The sequence below is a fragment of the Triturus cristatus genome, chromosome 6, assembly GCF_964204655.1.
Source record: "Triturus cristatus chromosome 6, aTriCri1.1, whole genome shotgun sequence".
Classification (NCBI taxonomy): domain Eukaryota; kingdom Metazoa; phylum Chordata; class Amphibia; order Caudata; family Salamandridae; genus Triturus; species Triturus cristatus.
In genome coordinates, this window is record NC_140589.1 from 812,967,346 (window position 1) to 812,982,960 (window position 15,615).

The 15,615-nt window shown below is 44.9% G+C and overlaps 1 protein-coding gene across 4 annotated transcripts in view; it reads right to left on the reverse strand.

Moving 5' to 3' along the window:
- Positions 1-439: 439 nt before the first annotated feature.
- The window catches only part of SDCCAG8 (SHH signaling and ciliogenesis regulator SDCCAG8), a 1,515,443-nt gene continuing 1,500,267 nt past the window's right edge, over positions 440-15,615 (reverse strand). For 3 of the 4 annotated variants that reach the window (XM_085611405.1, XM_085611403.1, XM_085611406.1), the window contains one exon: positions 440-841. In XM_085611405.1, coding sequence (XP_085467531.1) covers positions 800-841 — 42 coding nt within the window. In that variant the 3' untranslated portion in view covers positions 440-799. The remainder of the gene's footprint in view (positions 842-15,615) is intronic. The other variant, XM_085611404.1, reaches the window with a different exon arrangement.

The window sequence follows — 15,615 nt, forward strand, 5'->3', positions numbered from 1 at the left end:
GGAATATGCCTCTCAGGTTTGTTTCTGTGCAAGAAGGTGCACCTTCGTGCACAAAAGCAATCCTGCATGCAACACACACACTTGGACCATGGTGCAAGGGTGCCTTTGTTGGCACAGGGACAAAGGCAGGAATGTGCCATATTCTTTTAAATACGGTGGTTCTGTAGTAGTTTGTGTCATGCAGTGTTCTGGTTTTGCAACTTTAAAGCGTTTGTTGCTTGAAGGTAGTAAATAAAAGTTAATGCATAATGCTAGCCTTCTTGTATTTAATAAAATCACGGTTTTCTATACACAATAGCGTTGAGAATCGTCATTTTCAAGTAGCAGTCATTAAAAGTGAAAATGTGAGCTTTACAATATAAAAGCAAATTACATACCAACGCCTTAATTGTTCTCCTAATCACAAATCCATGAAAAAAAATAGAAGTACAAACCTAGGTCTGGAAAAAAGTTTTTTTATTTTCATAATAAAGTACAAAAAAATTACTTGAAATTCCATTTATTAATCGTAGTTTAACACTCATATGGGTCATCACCGTTAATGTCAGTTTGAAAGTGTAAGCATTTAAGGAGAAATATGCTGAGCGTTAGGTAGATCTAGTTCATGATAAAAAAATCATTCCCTGGAATAGAAATATTTTTAAAGTTAAATAATGAAGTTTAAACATTATGGAAAAGGCACCTGATTTTGTGAAAGTTTTCAAAATGTAATAGACGTTTGTTATATATATATATATTAAAATACAATTGTTTTTTTAAATTGTCCAAATGTCATCTTCACTTCCAGCGGGATTCAGTCTCACACAGGCTGATTTTCTGGCTTGGTTCTAATACGAGGTAACTGAAACATGAAGAGAAGAACAAAAATTGTTAAACTGGGGACAAGCCTGACTTGCCTACATTTTAATTGATTGCTTCCTGGTGTGATCACATTCTCATAAGAGCAATTTGTAAGCGTTTAAGGGTGTATGACAGAGTAGAAAAGATCTCGAAAAATTAAATAGTAGTCACTAACTAGGAAGCTGAATGCATGTCCAATGTCTAGCACAAGAAAAGCTGGCCTACATCACTTTGTCTACCACTAGTTTTTTCAGACTGTGCAGAATGTTACCTATGTCAAAACAGTAAATGACTTGTAGGCTATCAAGAGCCCTGTGCCTGACAGGGTAGCCATCAGCCTCCTCTACTTCCGCATCAGTCGAGTCAGAAACGAAACGCTCGAATCCAATGTCTTGTTCAATGTTTCAGCACCGTTAGTTCTTGATAAATTGTCTCTCCTATGCATCAGTTCCATACGCCACATCAGTTTAAAGAGATAGTCAGCGTAACCCAATTAACCATACCAATTTCTTCTTCATCATATTCTGTTTATTATGATATAATAACTATTTAACACATGAAGGGAATATAAATAACAGAATTACAAAAATTGCAGCTGTCAATGACAGGGCTGTTTTCTACTGAGGGGTTTCCAACTGACAACAAATATACAATATAGGCGACACCCGAGGTGCCTACCATTAGAATGCCTTATGGACTCCAAGCACTTCTGATGGTCCCCTATACTGGGCGAGTCGTTCACGCTTGGCTAAGCCTTCTCCCTCCTCCAGGAACTCCCACCTGCTCCCCTCAACCAATCCACTATTTCCCCCTCCTGGGGGCACAGATCGGAATCAGGAGATGGCATTGTAAGTGAGAGGGATGTCTGCATGGAGACACAGCAACAGTTGGAATGCCAGCGCAGAGAAGAGGGTAAATTTTAAAAAAAAAGAGAGAGAGTAAAGGCGTGTGTGTGACCGTCTGTGAACGCATGAGGAGTGTGTGAGTGTTAGGCCAGCTGCACACCATTGTAAAATACTAGCCCTGACACAATGGTGGCAATTCCTGGCAACTTGTGGGTATTCATGGGATGGTACCACACTGACTTTCCCTGGTAAAGTGGAGGAAATTCCTTATAACTTGTGGGCATCCATGTTTTGGCGCCCTCCGGGTGCCCGATGGTATCGGACTGACCACCCCGAGGATCACCGTTCCGTAGGCAAGTAGCCGAGCGCCGCTGAGAAGCCTCCTGGGCGAGGTCCTTCTCCTATGATCGTATCAGCCAAGCAACCCCACCACCACAAAGGGACACAGCCAGGGTATCAATTCTTATACGTTTTTATCGGTAATCAAGGCAGATTTCTGTGGCAATATTTACAGGTGGATCGAGAGATCCAAAAGAGTCTCAAAGTCTTGTTGGGATGGGGTAGCGGGACAGTCTCAGTCTTAGCCTGGTACGGGAACACCCTGCGCCGAGCTCTCAATCCTCGAGCCGGGGGGGGGGGGGGGGTTCCGGGAGCCGGGACGTCGTCCGCAGGGTTCAGGGGATTGCTGCGATGAGGTCGAGCCGCGACGAGGTCAGCAGGGCTCTGATGGTTTACTTCTGCGAGGTCGAGCCGCGACAAGGACAGCAGGGCTTTGATGGTTTACTTCTGCGAGGTCGAGCCGCGACGAGGTCAGCAGGGCTCCGATGGTTTACTTCTGTGAGGTCGAGCCGCGACGCAGTCAGCAGGGCTCAGGGTTTCACGTTCCAAGTAATGAGTCTCTCTCCGTAGGGTCAGCCGCGATCCGATCAGCAGGGCTCTCGACTCCAGGATACAACTGCTGTCCTGGCTTGAGGCTTCCCCAGATTTAGGTCTGGAACCCTTTGATGTCCGGACCCTTGCGCCTGGGGGGCGGAGGGGCCGGGATAGGAGAGGGCCGACACCCAGCGGGAGAGGCGCCAGCGCCCAGGAGGGCCGGAGGGCGATTGAAACCAGGCGTTGAGGGACAGTTGGGGGTCCCATCGAAACTCCCCTCCTCCGGGATCGGTGGAGTGGCCACTTGGTACCCCCTGGCCGGATCTTGGTGCCTCGATGTCGGGGCTTCGCTGGGGCTGAGGCCGGGGCGAGCCGGGTCGCGTAAGCTGGCGCGGGCAGCAAAGTACAATCCGGCGGGACCCCGAAGGGTGGGGGCTGCCCCCGTTGGGTCGGGTAGGAGGGTTCGGGACCACGCCACGAGGCCAGGTCCAACAGCTATCAAGAGCCCTGTGCCTGACAGGGTAGCCATCAGCCTCCTCTACTTCCGCATCAGTCGAGTCAGAAACGAAACGCTCGGATCCAATGTCTTGTTCAATGTTTCAGCACCGTTAGTTCTTGATAAATTGTCTCTCCTATGCATCAGTTCCATACGCCACATCAGTTTAAAGAGATAGTCAGCGTAACCCAATTAACCATACCAATTTCTTCTTCATCATATTCTGTTTATTATGATATAATAACTATTTAACACATGAAGGGAATATAAATAACAGAATTACAAAAATTGCAGCTGTCAATGACAGGGCTGTTTTCTACTGAGGGGTTTCCAACTGACAACAAATATACAATATAGGCGACACCCGAGGTGCCTACCATTAGAATGCCTTATGGACCCCAAGCACTTCTGATGGTCCCCTATACTGGGCGAGTCGTTCACGCTTGGCTAAGCCTTCTCCCTCCCCCAGGCACTCCCACCTGCTCCCCTCAACCAATCCACTATTTCCCCCTCCTGGGGGCACAGATCGGAATCAGGAGATGGCATTGTAAGTGAGAGGGATGTCTGCATGGAGACACAGCAACAGTTTGAATGCCAGCGCAGAGAAGAGGGTAAATTTAAAAAAAAAAGAGAGAGAGAAAAGGCGTGTGTGTGACCGTCTGTGAACGCATGAGGAGTGTGTGAGTGTTAGGCCAGCTGCACACCATTGTAAAATACTAGCCCTGACACAATGGTGGCAATTCCTGGCAACTTGTGGGTATTCATGGGATGGTACCACACTGACTTTCCCTGGTAAAGTGGAGGAAATTCCTTATAACTTGTGGGCATCCATGTTTTGGTGTCCAATGTCCACCTCTGGTAAAAATACTGACAATTTCACATATTGTGAGCAGCCACTGCACAATGGTACCCATACATGGCTTAGTGTTCGTGAATTCATGGCACAGTGGTAATTCTCGCTATATTGTGGGCATCCACTCCACTTCTATAGCAATTCCTAACATGGTGTGGGTATCTTTGAGCACCCACATCAAATAAAATGCTTCCCATGCATCCACTCATGGATAACATGCAATACAAGATTTACAAAGGTTTGTAAACCTGGGATTGCGTGAAATCGCGATGCCCCACAGAGGATAGCAAACGTGGAGAAAAATATTTTCCACTCCTTGTTATTTCCTCTTTCTATCTGTACTGCAATATGCAGCACACACAAAAAGAGGAAAATGCCTTGAGACATTGTTCTTGTGCAGGAAGGTATCCCTTCCTGCACAAAAAGAATTCCCCTTGTAACACAGGCACCCATGCACCGTGGTGCAAGGGGGCCTGCGTTGGCAATAGGCTGTCTGAGGTCTGACAGTGCTATGAGAGAACAGAAGTATGCCGTAAATTGGTAGATGTGACGCATTTCTGCTCTCCCTCTTTCACACAACACAGCAAGTTGCCTTGCTGCACTGCGTTGCGTGGAAAGTTAGTAAATCTGGCCCTTAGTGTTTTGTTGGTGCCCCTACAGTTAGCTAAAATGTCAACGGTTTTGGCATTAAACTCAAGCTAAAACAGTTAATGGTGCGCTTCCAAAATGATTCCAATTAGGGGACTGGACCTTGTCTATTATGCTGGGCAGTTCAGGAAAGTTAGTTCCAACAGAAAGAATAAAATTATTATTGTAGAGGTTTGTAAGAAAACAATGGCTACCTTTCCTGAACCTTAATTCAAGCACCTGGATATCTGAAGCTCTAGTAGGCCACTCTGCAACAGTACAAAATAGAGCGATAGCAGTACAGATAAAAAGACCGCCTTTAGCTCCCACTAAACGAGAAGGTATAGCAGAAACTATCAGGTAAGCCACCCATGTTGATAATAATGCATAGCTGTGCAAGTATCTTGTGGCATAATAATAATGTTAAATTGACTTATGAAATTGGACCACTCCCTATTGCCTATCATAGAATGGAAGCCAGCCATATTACATTAAATAAAGCTAATAGTAGAAACGTTAGAATCAGACCTACAAATGGAGTTTAAGCATGTTCTAGATAAGTAGTCATAGGTGAAAAAATCCTGAGGAAAAATTCCTTGCAATAGTCAATAATTACCCTCTATGGACTCAAGTGGTAACAATCTATTTGACAGAAGACAGACACAGCAAATGGAATAGATTTTACATTTAATTTTAACTCCAGAAGATAATGGAGGCGGTGGTGAAAAAATAAAAAACTAATGGGACAACTTTGGGGCAGATTTATGAGGTCCGTTGTGCCATCGGAACGTCACTTTTTTGTGACGTTCCGTGGCGCAGAAGCCTGCGTGATATTTATCAGGCAGCACTGAGCCACTTTTTGTGGCTTAATGCTGCCTCATAAATATCAGTCCCTTTAACGCAGTGTTCTGCGTTAAAGGGGCGTGCAATGGGTGTTGCTGGGGGCGTTCCCAGCAACATCCATGGCCTTTTGACACTGCCCAAGATTTACGAGAAATCGTAAATCTGAGGCAGTGCCAAAAGCTTCCGCCTCCCCAGGGGAGGCGTAAGGGAGGCGCAACGGGGAGAAATATCTTTATTTCTCCTCGTTTTTCCTTTTTCTATGTGTGCTGCATTCTGCAGCACCCATACAAAGAGGAAAAACCTCTTGTGATTATTTTTGTACAGAAAGGTTTCCCTTCCTGTACACAAATATTCATCTCCGCAACGCAGGCACCCTTACACCATGGTGCAGAGGTGCCTGCGTTGGCGCAGGCAGCCCATTGTGCGCCGGCGCAGGGGAAAAGGACAGGAATGCGCCGCATTTTATAGATACGGCGCATCCCTGCCCTTTTCTTTTGCCGTAGGGAAGCGCAGCAGGAAGGCCTGCTGCGCTTCCCTACGGCAAAACCTCATAAATCTGCCCCAAAGTTTTAACTAGAGCACACATCTTGGTTGACAATATAAAATAATTCACGCAACACCATGGGTCTCAAATTGGCACAACAAAGTCCTCAGGCATGAATGTGCTCACCTATCCACCCCACCTCACGATAAGATCAAGAAACTCAATTTACTTTCATTCCATATTTGTTTGCAGCCTGTGTACCGTCTTGTTCTTTCATTATGGAACCCCTTTTCTCTGTCAAATTTTTAGAAGAGGAACATCTGTCATTGATTGACATATGGAATAGTCCAGAGGGGCAATTGTAAAACTAGTTGGTCAGCAGCACTCTATGCACATGTCATTTCACTGTTATTGCTTAATCAGGTAGTCCACAGCTCTTCCCTCTAAAAGTATGGAAGCAGGAATCGTCCTAGGTTTAAGAACATTAGAGACAGGTGTAGGTGGTCCGAGGAGACTACGATTAGAGACAGATGACTCTTCCAGAGACAACCCCATAGTCTTAGGGGCCTAAAGAACACATTAGCAATTGATTTTCATAGAGAATTGAATGTAATTACAAGGGAGAGCCTTTCTTCAATCTTTTTTAAAATTTAAAGAAAAAGTCGACCTATTAACCCCAGAACTCTCTGGGGGGAATTTGTACAAAGGTGGTTAATTCATTACTCTTGATACTCTCAAAGACACTTTGACATCATCCCTTCTGACGTCTTTCTCTACCACAGAACCAAGCACACCTATAGTTCAGTTCAGAAAACTTTATTCGGATAACTTGGTATCCATAAAAGCACAGCAACATGACAAATTAAACGACAAAAGGAGAGTGATAATAAAATCCATTAGCAATAAACTATTTGCAATTATATAAAATACCAGTTCATGTGTCAGTTTATACAAAGTATTCATACATAAATATAAAAGCTCAGGGGATAGACATCATCTTGCGTGCTCCAGTGGCAATTCTCAAAAACGTACTTGTGCGGAAAACCAGCTCTTCGTCGGCCAGAGTGAGTAACCACAAATAGGCATTATCCAGGCTAATAGGCCTTTTCTTTTTTTTAAATGGATTTAAAAGCCACTTAGTGAACTTCAAATAGTATTTACAAAGAAACAAAAAATGTAAAGTAGATTGGCCGCTCACCCCATCACATGGACAGGGTACATGGTCAAGATTGGAATGGTAACCAAGAGGAAAACATAATGCAAATTTAACTGTTCCTGCTCTTAGGCGAAATAAAAGGCTCCTTTCCCAGTGACTCATAGGTAAGGTGAGATAGATAGGTAGGGGATGGCTATGCTGTTCTATAGACATGTAGCTAGAGGCAAGAGATTTTTTAGATTCCATACCAATCCTTTCTGTATTATATAATAAATAAAGTGCACTTCTGAGCTCGTTTTTATGCAGAGTTTCAGCTGTGCTGGGATTTAGGAAAATACAACCTTTATTAACGCTACATAGACTTTGATACACTCCAGAAAGCCAGGGGATATCCATCCCTTTCTCACACTTAACACAGTCACTGATAATCTCTCTGGTTAAAGAAGCAGCCTGGTTTTTCCAGACCGACAGCCAAAAAAGAGCAGGACGTGCACTTATAAAATCTTTGATATAATTTAGATTAAGTTCCCTATGGCAAATGTATTGTGGAGTAGAGATTGGGACACCCAACAGCTTCCTGCAGAACCTATTCTTTCCCTGCTGAATACAGGAGCTGTTGGCATTACCCCAAATCTCAGCTCCATACGTGGCTACTGGGACACATTGTGATTTAAAAAAAATTGAAATAGCTAAATTAGCACCTGTTCTCTTTGAGCGAGGAAGGCTAAGGATTGAATTGATGGCCTTTGAGAACTTGCTCCTGGAGTGAGCCATATGGTCAGTCCATGAGCCGTTCGCAGCAAAGACCACCCCAAGGTAGGGGAATGTGCTGGTACTCGTCAATTTTTGACTGCCCACAGTGATAGAGCTAAGCTGGCGTTTCTCTGGGCCACACAACAATATAAATTATTTTTTAAATTGACACATAAGTCCAGGCTATCCATATAGTTAACAAAAGTCTGTACTAGGATGCGCAGGGAATTCGGAGTGCGGCCTATAAGGACCGCATCATCTGCGTATAATAGTAGAGGAAGAGAGTTTTCCCATTAATTTTGGGGACGTCTTGGGATTTTAGCGATTTATTCAATCCATTAATGTAGATAATAAAAAGGAGGGAGGCCAGGACACATCCCTGTCTGACCCCCCTTCCTACCCTAATGACTACAGTGACCTCGCCCCCACAACCAAACCTCACCTGGGCCTGAAGATCTTTGTTGAGGTGCGCTAAAAAATGTACCAAAGGCTCATCCAGTCCATAAGCCAGGAGGATAGACCAGAGCTTTGACCTATTGACAAGGTCAAAGGCAGAGGACAAATCCATAAAGGCCAAATAGACCGGGGAGGGCCACGTAATGGTGTATTTTCCAATTACCAGGTTGAGATTTAAACACTTATAGACAAGTCCTGTGCACACGTTTATACTGAATAAGATATTCACAGAATAATCAACATAGTTCAACATCAATATTATGTGAGTGATGTTGAGATTTAAACACTGTTTATTGGTGCCAACCTTGCTGCGGAAACCTACCTGGCAGGGCACTAAAATGCCACTTTCCTCTGACCACTCTAAAATCTTATTATATAAAACTCTGCCCAGTATTTTTAAAGTGTTGTCAATCAGGGAGATAGGCCTGTAATTATTAGGTTGAGACCGGTCCCCCTTTTTAAAAATCGGAACGATAATACTCGTAGCCCAGGTGCTAGCTTTCGGAGCATACGTTAAATGATTAAAAACGTTCAAAAGAAGAGCCCAAAAATCTAGTTTCCATTTGATTAGACCTATGGGTAACCCATCAGGGCCAGGGGCTTTATTCTTGAGGCTCTGATGGATAGCTTCTTCCACCTCAGACAAAGTTATCTGTATGCTGGACAGTGGGCCAAATTCATACTGGTCTGACTCTTGTGGGGGGATAGCATACATTTTTTGAGAAGTGGTTTTCCCACAACTCACTTGAAAAGGGGTTAATAGCCGGCCCATAGATCGCAAGTCCCTCACAGCAGACCAAAATATGCTGCCCTTTTTTATAGTGGCCACCTTAGATAGAGCTTCCCAGCGATCATTTGAAAGTGCTCCTTTCCGATTTGCAATCGCTATATTATATCTCCGCCTAGCCATTTTCAAGTCTGCGGTGCACCTTGGGTTGGATGATAAAGCCTTACGCAGATTCCTATTCGCCTCAGAACACTCATGGTCGAACCATCTCGGGCCATGTTTCGCCAGAGGAATAGGTTTCGACAAAAGGGTTTTGGTTGCCAAAGTTTTGTAAAATCCTGGACTACCTCTGGGTGGGGGTCTTGAGTCGATAAACATGAATTAATAAGGTGCATACTAGCCTTCACTAGTGACTGAAACAATTCGCCACTATCAACACCTCTCCATGTTAATCTTAAATTATCAGTTGAGGGCATTACATTTCTGGCACCACATTCAGAAGAGAACACGGGCCGAGGAGCCAATCTCAATATTATTTTAATTGGATTATGGTCCCCATGGCTCGTAACAATAACTTCTGCAGCCATTAAGTGGTCTGCAAGGAGAGGGGAAATACAAATTAAATCTATGGTTGAGGAACAACCCCTTCCTCTGAATGTTGGTACTTGATGGTTGATAACATGTGATGCACCCACAGCATCCATAACATTGACGAGATTATACGAACTCAAGAACGCGGCCACCTCTGCACCCCTGCGAAAGGGGGGATCTGAATTATGTGTACCTGCACCATGTGGCGTGTCTATGAGTTTTGCATTAAAATCACCACCCAAGAGAGTCCCGGTAGTCCCATCTAAACCTTGCTGGCAATCTAAATTAGAGATAAAATCAAAGAGCTCAATAAAATTCCTATTGGGAATAGAGTGAAAATCATTACTGTAAAAATGTATCAAATAAAAAGAGACTCTCCTTTTGTAAAACAAGACTTGGAAGTTGCGACTATTGGTTGATAAAACCTTAAAACTCCCTCCAGCTGCAACATTAATCCTGATAAATAGGCCCCCGATGGTCTGCCAAATTTGGGGGTGCGGGCTATTATGCTAAAACAATGAAACCCCTCAATATGTAATTCATGAGTGGCCCAGGTCTCTTGGAACCTAACTACGTCTTGTTCCGTTATTAAACGCAGCCAATCCAGGTCGCCAAGCCTCGACTGTAAGCCTGCGACATTCCAACTTAAGACACTCATCAGTTTCAGCATTAGCCGTATTTATGGGTTGCTGGTCAGCTGACATGTCAGTGTGGGCTGTAGGTACAGTATCTAAGGAATTTTCTGCGTGATGTGGTTGGTCAACCATTACAGATGGTTGTCAATCCTGAGCATCCAGATCAGAAAGGGCCTGAAACCTATTGGTTACCAAGGGCGGTGCATAAACATTCCTGATAGGTGTAAATTGTGGTTTGTAAAAATAACCTAGGGGGAGCGCACAAATACTGGAGCTTTGTATGAATGGTTGCTAATGAATGCTTAATAGGCGGCGAACCATGTGGGGCCCACGAAAATTAATAACAATGCAGTCACCATTTATGTTCTTGGCAGAATGACCAACCCACTCTACCCTTCTGGCCATAAGAATCTCATTCATATCAGAGGGGTGGAATCCTTTGTGTTTACTTAACCAATCCACAGACTCGTTGCGCAGGTCAACCCAAAACTCTCTCTGGTCCCCAGTAAGATTTGGAACACCAGCCAGGACCAACACATAAGAACAAGAGGATGGGGGTAGGCTCAAAACATCGGCCCTGGGTCTCGGGCGGCTGCTCCTAGAGCAGTCCATGGCACCCCTACTTGGATCACTTAAGTTAATGCCAAAATGTAGGTGGTTATGGTGACTGCTCCTTGGGTCTTGGATATTTGCATTAGACATTTAGGGCATATCTTGTATATTCCTCTGCTCAAGACTAGGGTCCAACACAGAAAGTTCATTTGGATTACGACATGTTAGGCAAGAATTGACAGATCGAATAACTTTGTGCAGAGTGGAATTTAACAATTTTAAGTCAGACCCATGGTTATTAACTACTGGCATTAACGGAGTTCCCCCCCAACATCATCGGAAACACAATTCACCTTACTGCCACTTAAATTGTCCATTACAGAGTCCATGCATTTTAACTTTCCCCAGAGAAGATTCAAATTCCTATCAATCACCTCCTTAATATGGACTAGTGCAGTTTCCAAAGCTTTCTCTACAGTGCTTACAAGAGCAGTGTCCCCAACAGTGTCTGCGTCAATGTCATGACTAGGTAGATTAAAAACAGCGTCTGTCTGGGTACCCGTAGAATCAGTTAAAATGGCTAAATGATCAGTTGCAGCACTGACAGATTGACGGCCCTTTGTGCTTTTAGTTTGAGAAGTACCAACGGTCCGCTTCCATTTGATCGGTGGCGCTTTCAACTTAGCATTTCTTTGGGACTTAGCAACCTGGGCTCTAGTATTGATGCAAGACACAACTGGGGCAGCCATATTGAGTACGTCCAGGTTTGGCAGAGAGGAATTTGGGGAAACAGAACAGATCATAATAGGCGGTGACTTTTGTGGAGTTGAATCTGGTGCACTACCTGAATTGGGGCCACCTAGTGATAAGCGGGACTGTAGTGTTACGGGATCCAAGGAAAGGTGTCGCTCAGTCATTTCAAGTTCGTGAGTCAACAGAGATTCCACCATCACGATGAATGCATCTAAGGTCCTGGCTACTCCTCTTCGTTTGTTCATTTTGTAATAACAAACTCAAGTGATCCAATTGCAAAGGTACGATACAACACAAATGGCAGGCCAGGAATAACAATAAGCTTCACGTTACCTGGGGGCTTAAAGAAAAGATCGAATGCCAGAGAATCGATATAAGAGGGGTGGCCCAGCCCAGCCTCCTCCGTGCTCCGATGGGCCTGCCCTTGGCCCGGGCACGCCAGTGCGCGTCCCACGCTGCGGGAGCCCACCGGTCGTTTTAACGTGCCACCGGGCACGGGAAAGGCGTGGCGTGGCGTTTGACCCCACTGGCACCTGGGGGTTGTAGTTTGCTGCTACACGAGCCGTTGCCCTCACGGCTGAATTGAGAACAACACCTATTAAAAAAAATGACAACCGACTTCCCCACAGAACCAGAGCGATTCAACCCACAGCTTTTTTTGTGCCAGCGCTAGGTGAAACATAGGGGTGTGCCATATTCTTGTAATGTCAGAGTGCGGCGCTGCCAAATTTGGCTGACATTTTATTGTAAATATGGCCCAAAGTGTGTTTAAATCCCCCAAAAAGGTTAGTTGTTTAAATTGAAACTCTCCATCATTGATCAGAAACACATGCAAGGCAGAAGGTTTCAGACACAATGCAAACCGTTTGGCAGCTACGGTCGTAGTTGGGGGGGGGGGGGAGGGGGGAGAACAGCAAGGGAAGCAGAGAAGATACATATTGTAAGGAATAAAATACCTTTATATATAAAGAGGACACTTCTTTAAGTCACCTCGAGTGTCATGTGTCACTTTATAAAAGCTCTTGGTTTGCAGTCTTGTGCTTTTTTTATGGTCATGGAACTCCTCAGGACAATATCCTTATAATGTACAGTTGGGGGTACGTTATCCCTTAAACTATCCCAGACTGGAAAGTGTCTTCAGATATGACCTCAATGTTGTGCGTACCATAGCACAGCAAATGCACTGTTCCCAGTGCAACTGCGAATCCATACCTGCAATAGGAACAGCATATTAGTGAAAGGTGGCCTGTTTGAAACCTCCTGTCTGCCTTTCAGAACAGGAGGCAGCCCAGCCTCTGTTTTGCAGGAGAGCAGAAATCCCCTGAAGGCAGGTGCAGTGAGTGAGTCCACCCATGAGAAGGAAGATACCTGGGTGGCCCAGGCGACCCTCTTTTTCCCACTTCCAAGGGCTGCTGTTGTTGGGCATACTGTCTGTGAATTGTCTTTATGTGGCATACAGACAGTGCACTTCCTAATGGCCTCTTTGCCTCTACGCCTGTGTTATAATATGGTGTGGGAACAAAGGGAAAGGATTCCCACATCTGCATGAGGCTATACCCCCTTGGAAATTAGGGATTTCCCCTTTAAGATAGTGCTGAGACAAATTTAGCCGTGGGGCAATCTGTATTACAGTCGGACCGTGAAGGTGTGTGTATAGCCCGTCTGTAACACCAAAGTGCACCAAGGCAATCTCTATATAAAATGGCCTCTAATGTCCTAGTATTTCCCTGTTTTCTGGTGAAATATGCACAACGCAAAATCTCCTATGTGCATGAACACCACCTACGTCAGCATACCAGAATCAATGCGAAACATTATCTGCACCCAATCCTGACATTTCCGAAGAACTCAGGGTTGGGGCCTTAGCATCTGCTTCAATTACCCGGACACATAAAATATGTCTGTCTGGCACTCGTGTTCCTCTCAGAATCATTTAATTGTGCAACAACTCAGCAGAGGCTTATACGGCCTGATTCCCCTGCCGGCTCATGTGGCCCCATATGCAGAGGGCAGGAAGGCTAGTGTGCGAGAGTTGGCTGCCAGCATATTTTTGCCCCCCCTTGGCGACCACTTTTAAGCCATCTTATACTTTTCATCACCTCTGCCTTCTAAATTATAGTTACTTTTCCAAATCTCAGTTACTTTGACATTACATTTATATATGAAAAACCCATAAGAGTAAATTATTGGACAGTTTCTGCAGAGTGGCCCTAATGAGTGTGACGTCTCAACCATCGGAACAAGACCGAGAACTGGTGCATCCCTTTTGGGATGGGTGTCAAATGTGGATCCAGCAGTGCTGGAAATTGGCCAAAATACAGCTATTTCTTTTTTTATTTTTTAGGAAAATAGTGTTGCAGAAGAAAGCGTCTGGTGTTTCCCCTGCAAAAGCTATCAACAAAGGGTTTGTAGTGCTAAAATCCCCATCTTCCCAGCTTTCAGGAACAGCAGACTTTTGTCAGAAAACCAAACTTTTCTACACTTACTGGGACATAGTCTATATTTAGGTCTCGGCTAGCGAAGGCTGCGCTTGCGCAGTCTCGCTCGCGAGATTTAAGGTTTTAGGAGAGGGGCTTTAACCCGCCCCTTTTTTTCCCTCTTCTCCATTGGCTGGCCTCTTAAATGCTGGTCTGACATTGGAGAAGAGCTCTGTCTCTCCAAGCAAGCCCAGTCTTTTTCGGATTCGGGGGCGTGTTTTTTCAATTCTTTCGGTCCTCTGGAATGTAAACATTCCAGTCAATGGCAAGAGGAGAGAAAGAAAAACACGCCCCCGAATCTGAAAACGCCGCTGTGTTTCTCCGAGGCATTTCTGCTTGACCTCGGAGAAAGGCGGCGGTGTTCATGGCTTAGCTTAGGGAATTTGTGATGTTTCGGGTTTTTCCATGCCTTTTACCGTAATAATAGTGCGCCATCTTGCCCGATTCAAAGTCCAGTTAACTGCAGTTGTATTTAATTAATATTTAGATCATGAAAGCTGTTCTAGAATGTTGAATGTGAAAAAGATGCTCGCCAAATAACATGCAAACGTCAGCCTGCGAATAACATATTGGCTGAATGAGATGCTGTCAGCATTACTTAATAAGGTGGGAAATAAGATGCTAATTTCTGCTCGGACGCCGGGTGGTGCAATACACACATTTGTGAGTCTGGCACATTTCATGTTCCAGTTTGCAAAATATTTAATCCTGAATCGAAGAGCACTCACTAGCTTGTGTCGTGGAGCTGTTGTTGCACTCGTGCCACCTATAGCAGCCCTTGTCCGGATGCGAATTTACACTGCAACCCGTCCACGCATCTCGTGAGAACCGCTCTTCCTGTCGCTGAGCGCTGTAGGCTGCCCGCACAGCTCTCGCGAGATCAGCCCGGACCCATCATGGCGGAAGGTATTGCTTGCTTGTTCAGTGTGCGCCAGAGCCGGGTTTCAGGGGGGTGGTGAGAGGGTGCCTGTGGTCCTGTACATGCACCCAACCTCCTGGGGTCACCCGCGTACCATTCCACGGGTGAGCGGCTGGGTTAAAAGCCAACTATTTTACGTGTACTTGTCCACGCCCTGCTGAGGCTGGAGCCGGCTAAGCTGTCATCTCATAAATAGTGCTGCTGAAATTTGTTATCGATATGTCTCTCTCCCAACTTTTACACTTGCGCTTGCATCCTCTCTCCCAGCAAAATACAACTACTTTGCCTTCAGCAAAACCTGAACTTGCCAGTTACAAACCCTGTAGTCTCAGGAGATGATAGTATGGCTTTATTCCTCGTGGTCCGCATTCCGATATTACTATATTTTTGTAAAATCCAAGAGGCATGTTTTGCCTCTGGCAGAATAAACATTGCAGTGTCTCTCACAACAGACTTGTGCACAATGTTTCAGTTGTTTTCGCGTAGCCTTTATTACCTAGGAGGATCACCAAGTATATTTTTCTAAAACTGTATACTTATGATTGATGTTTAATGTTCTTCCTAGAGAGAGATCGGAGTTTTGTCTAGTGGAAGTTTTGACTCCTGGAAAGGTAGCACATAGGGTTAATGTGCCTGCAGCAAAGAACATGTACCATGCAGATCACAAAGTGCACATAATGTAAATAGGTCAGTGGGCTACTGCGTGTGTGTCTGTGTGTGTGTAGGTGGCTCTAT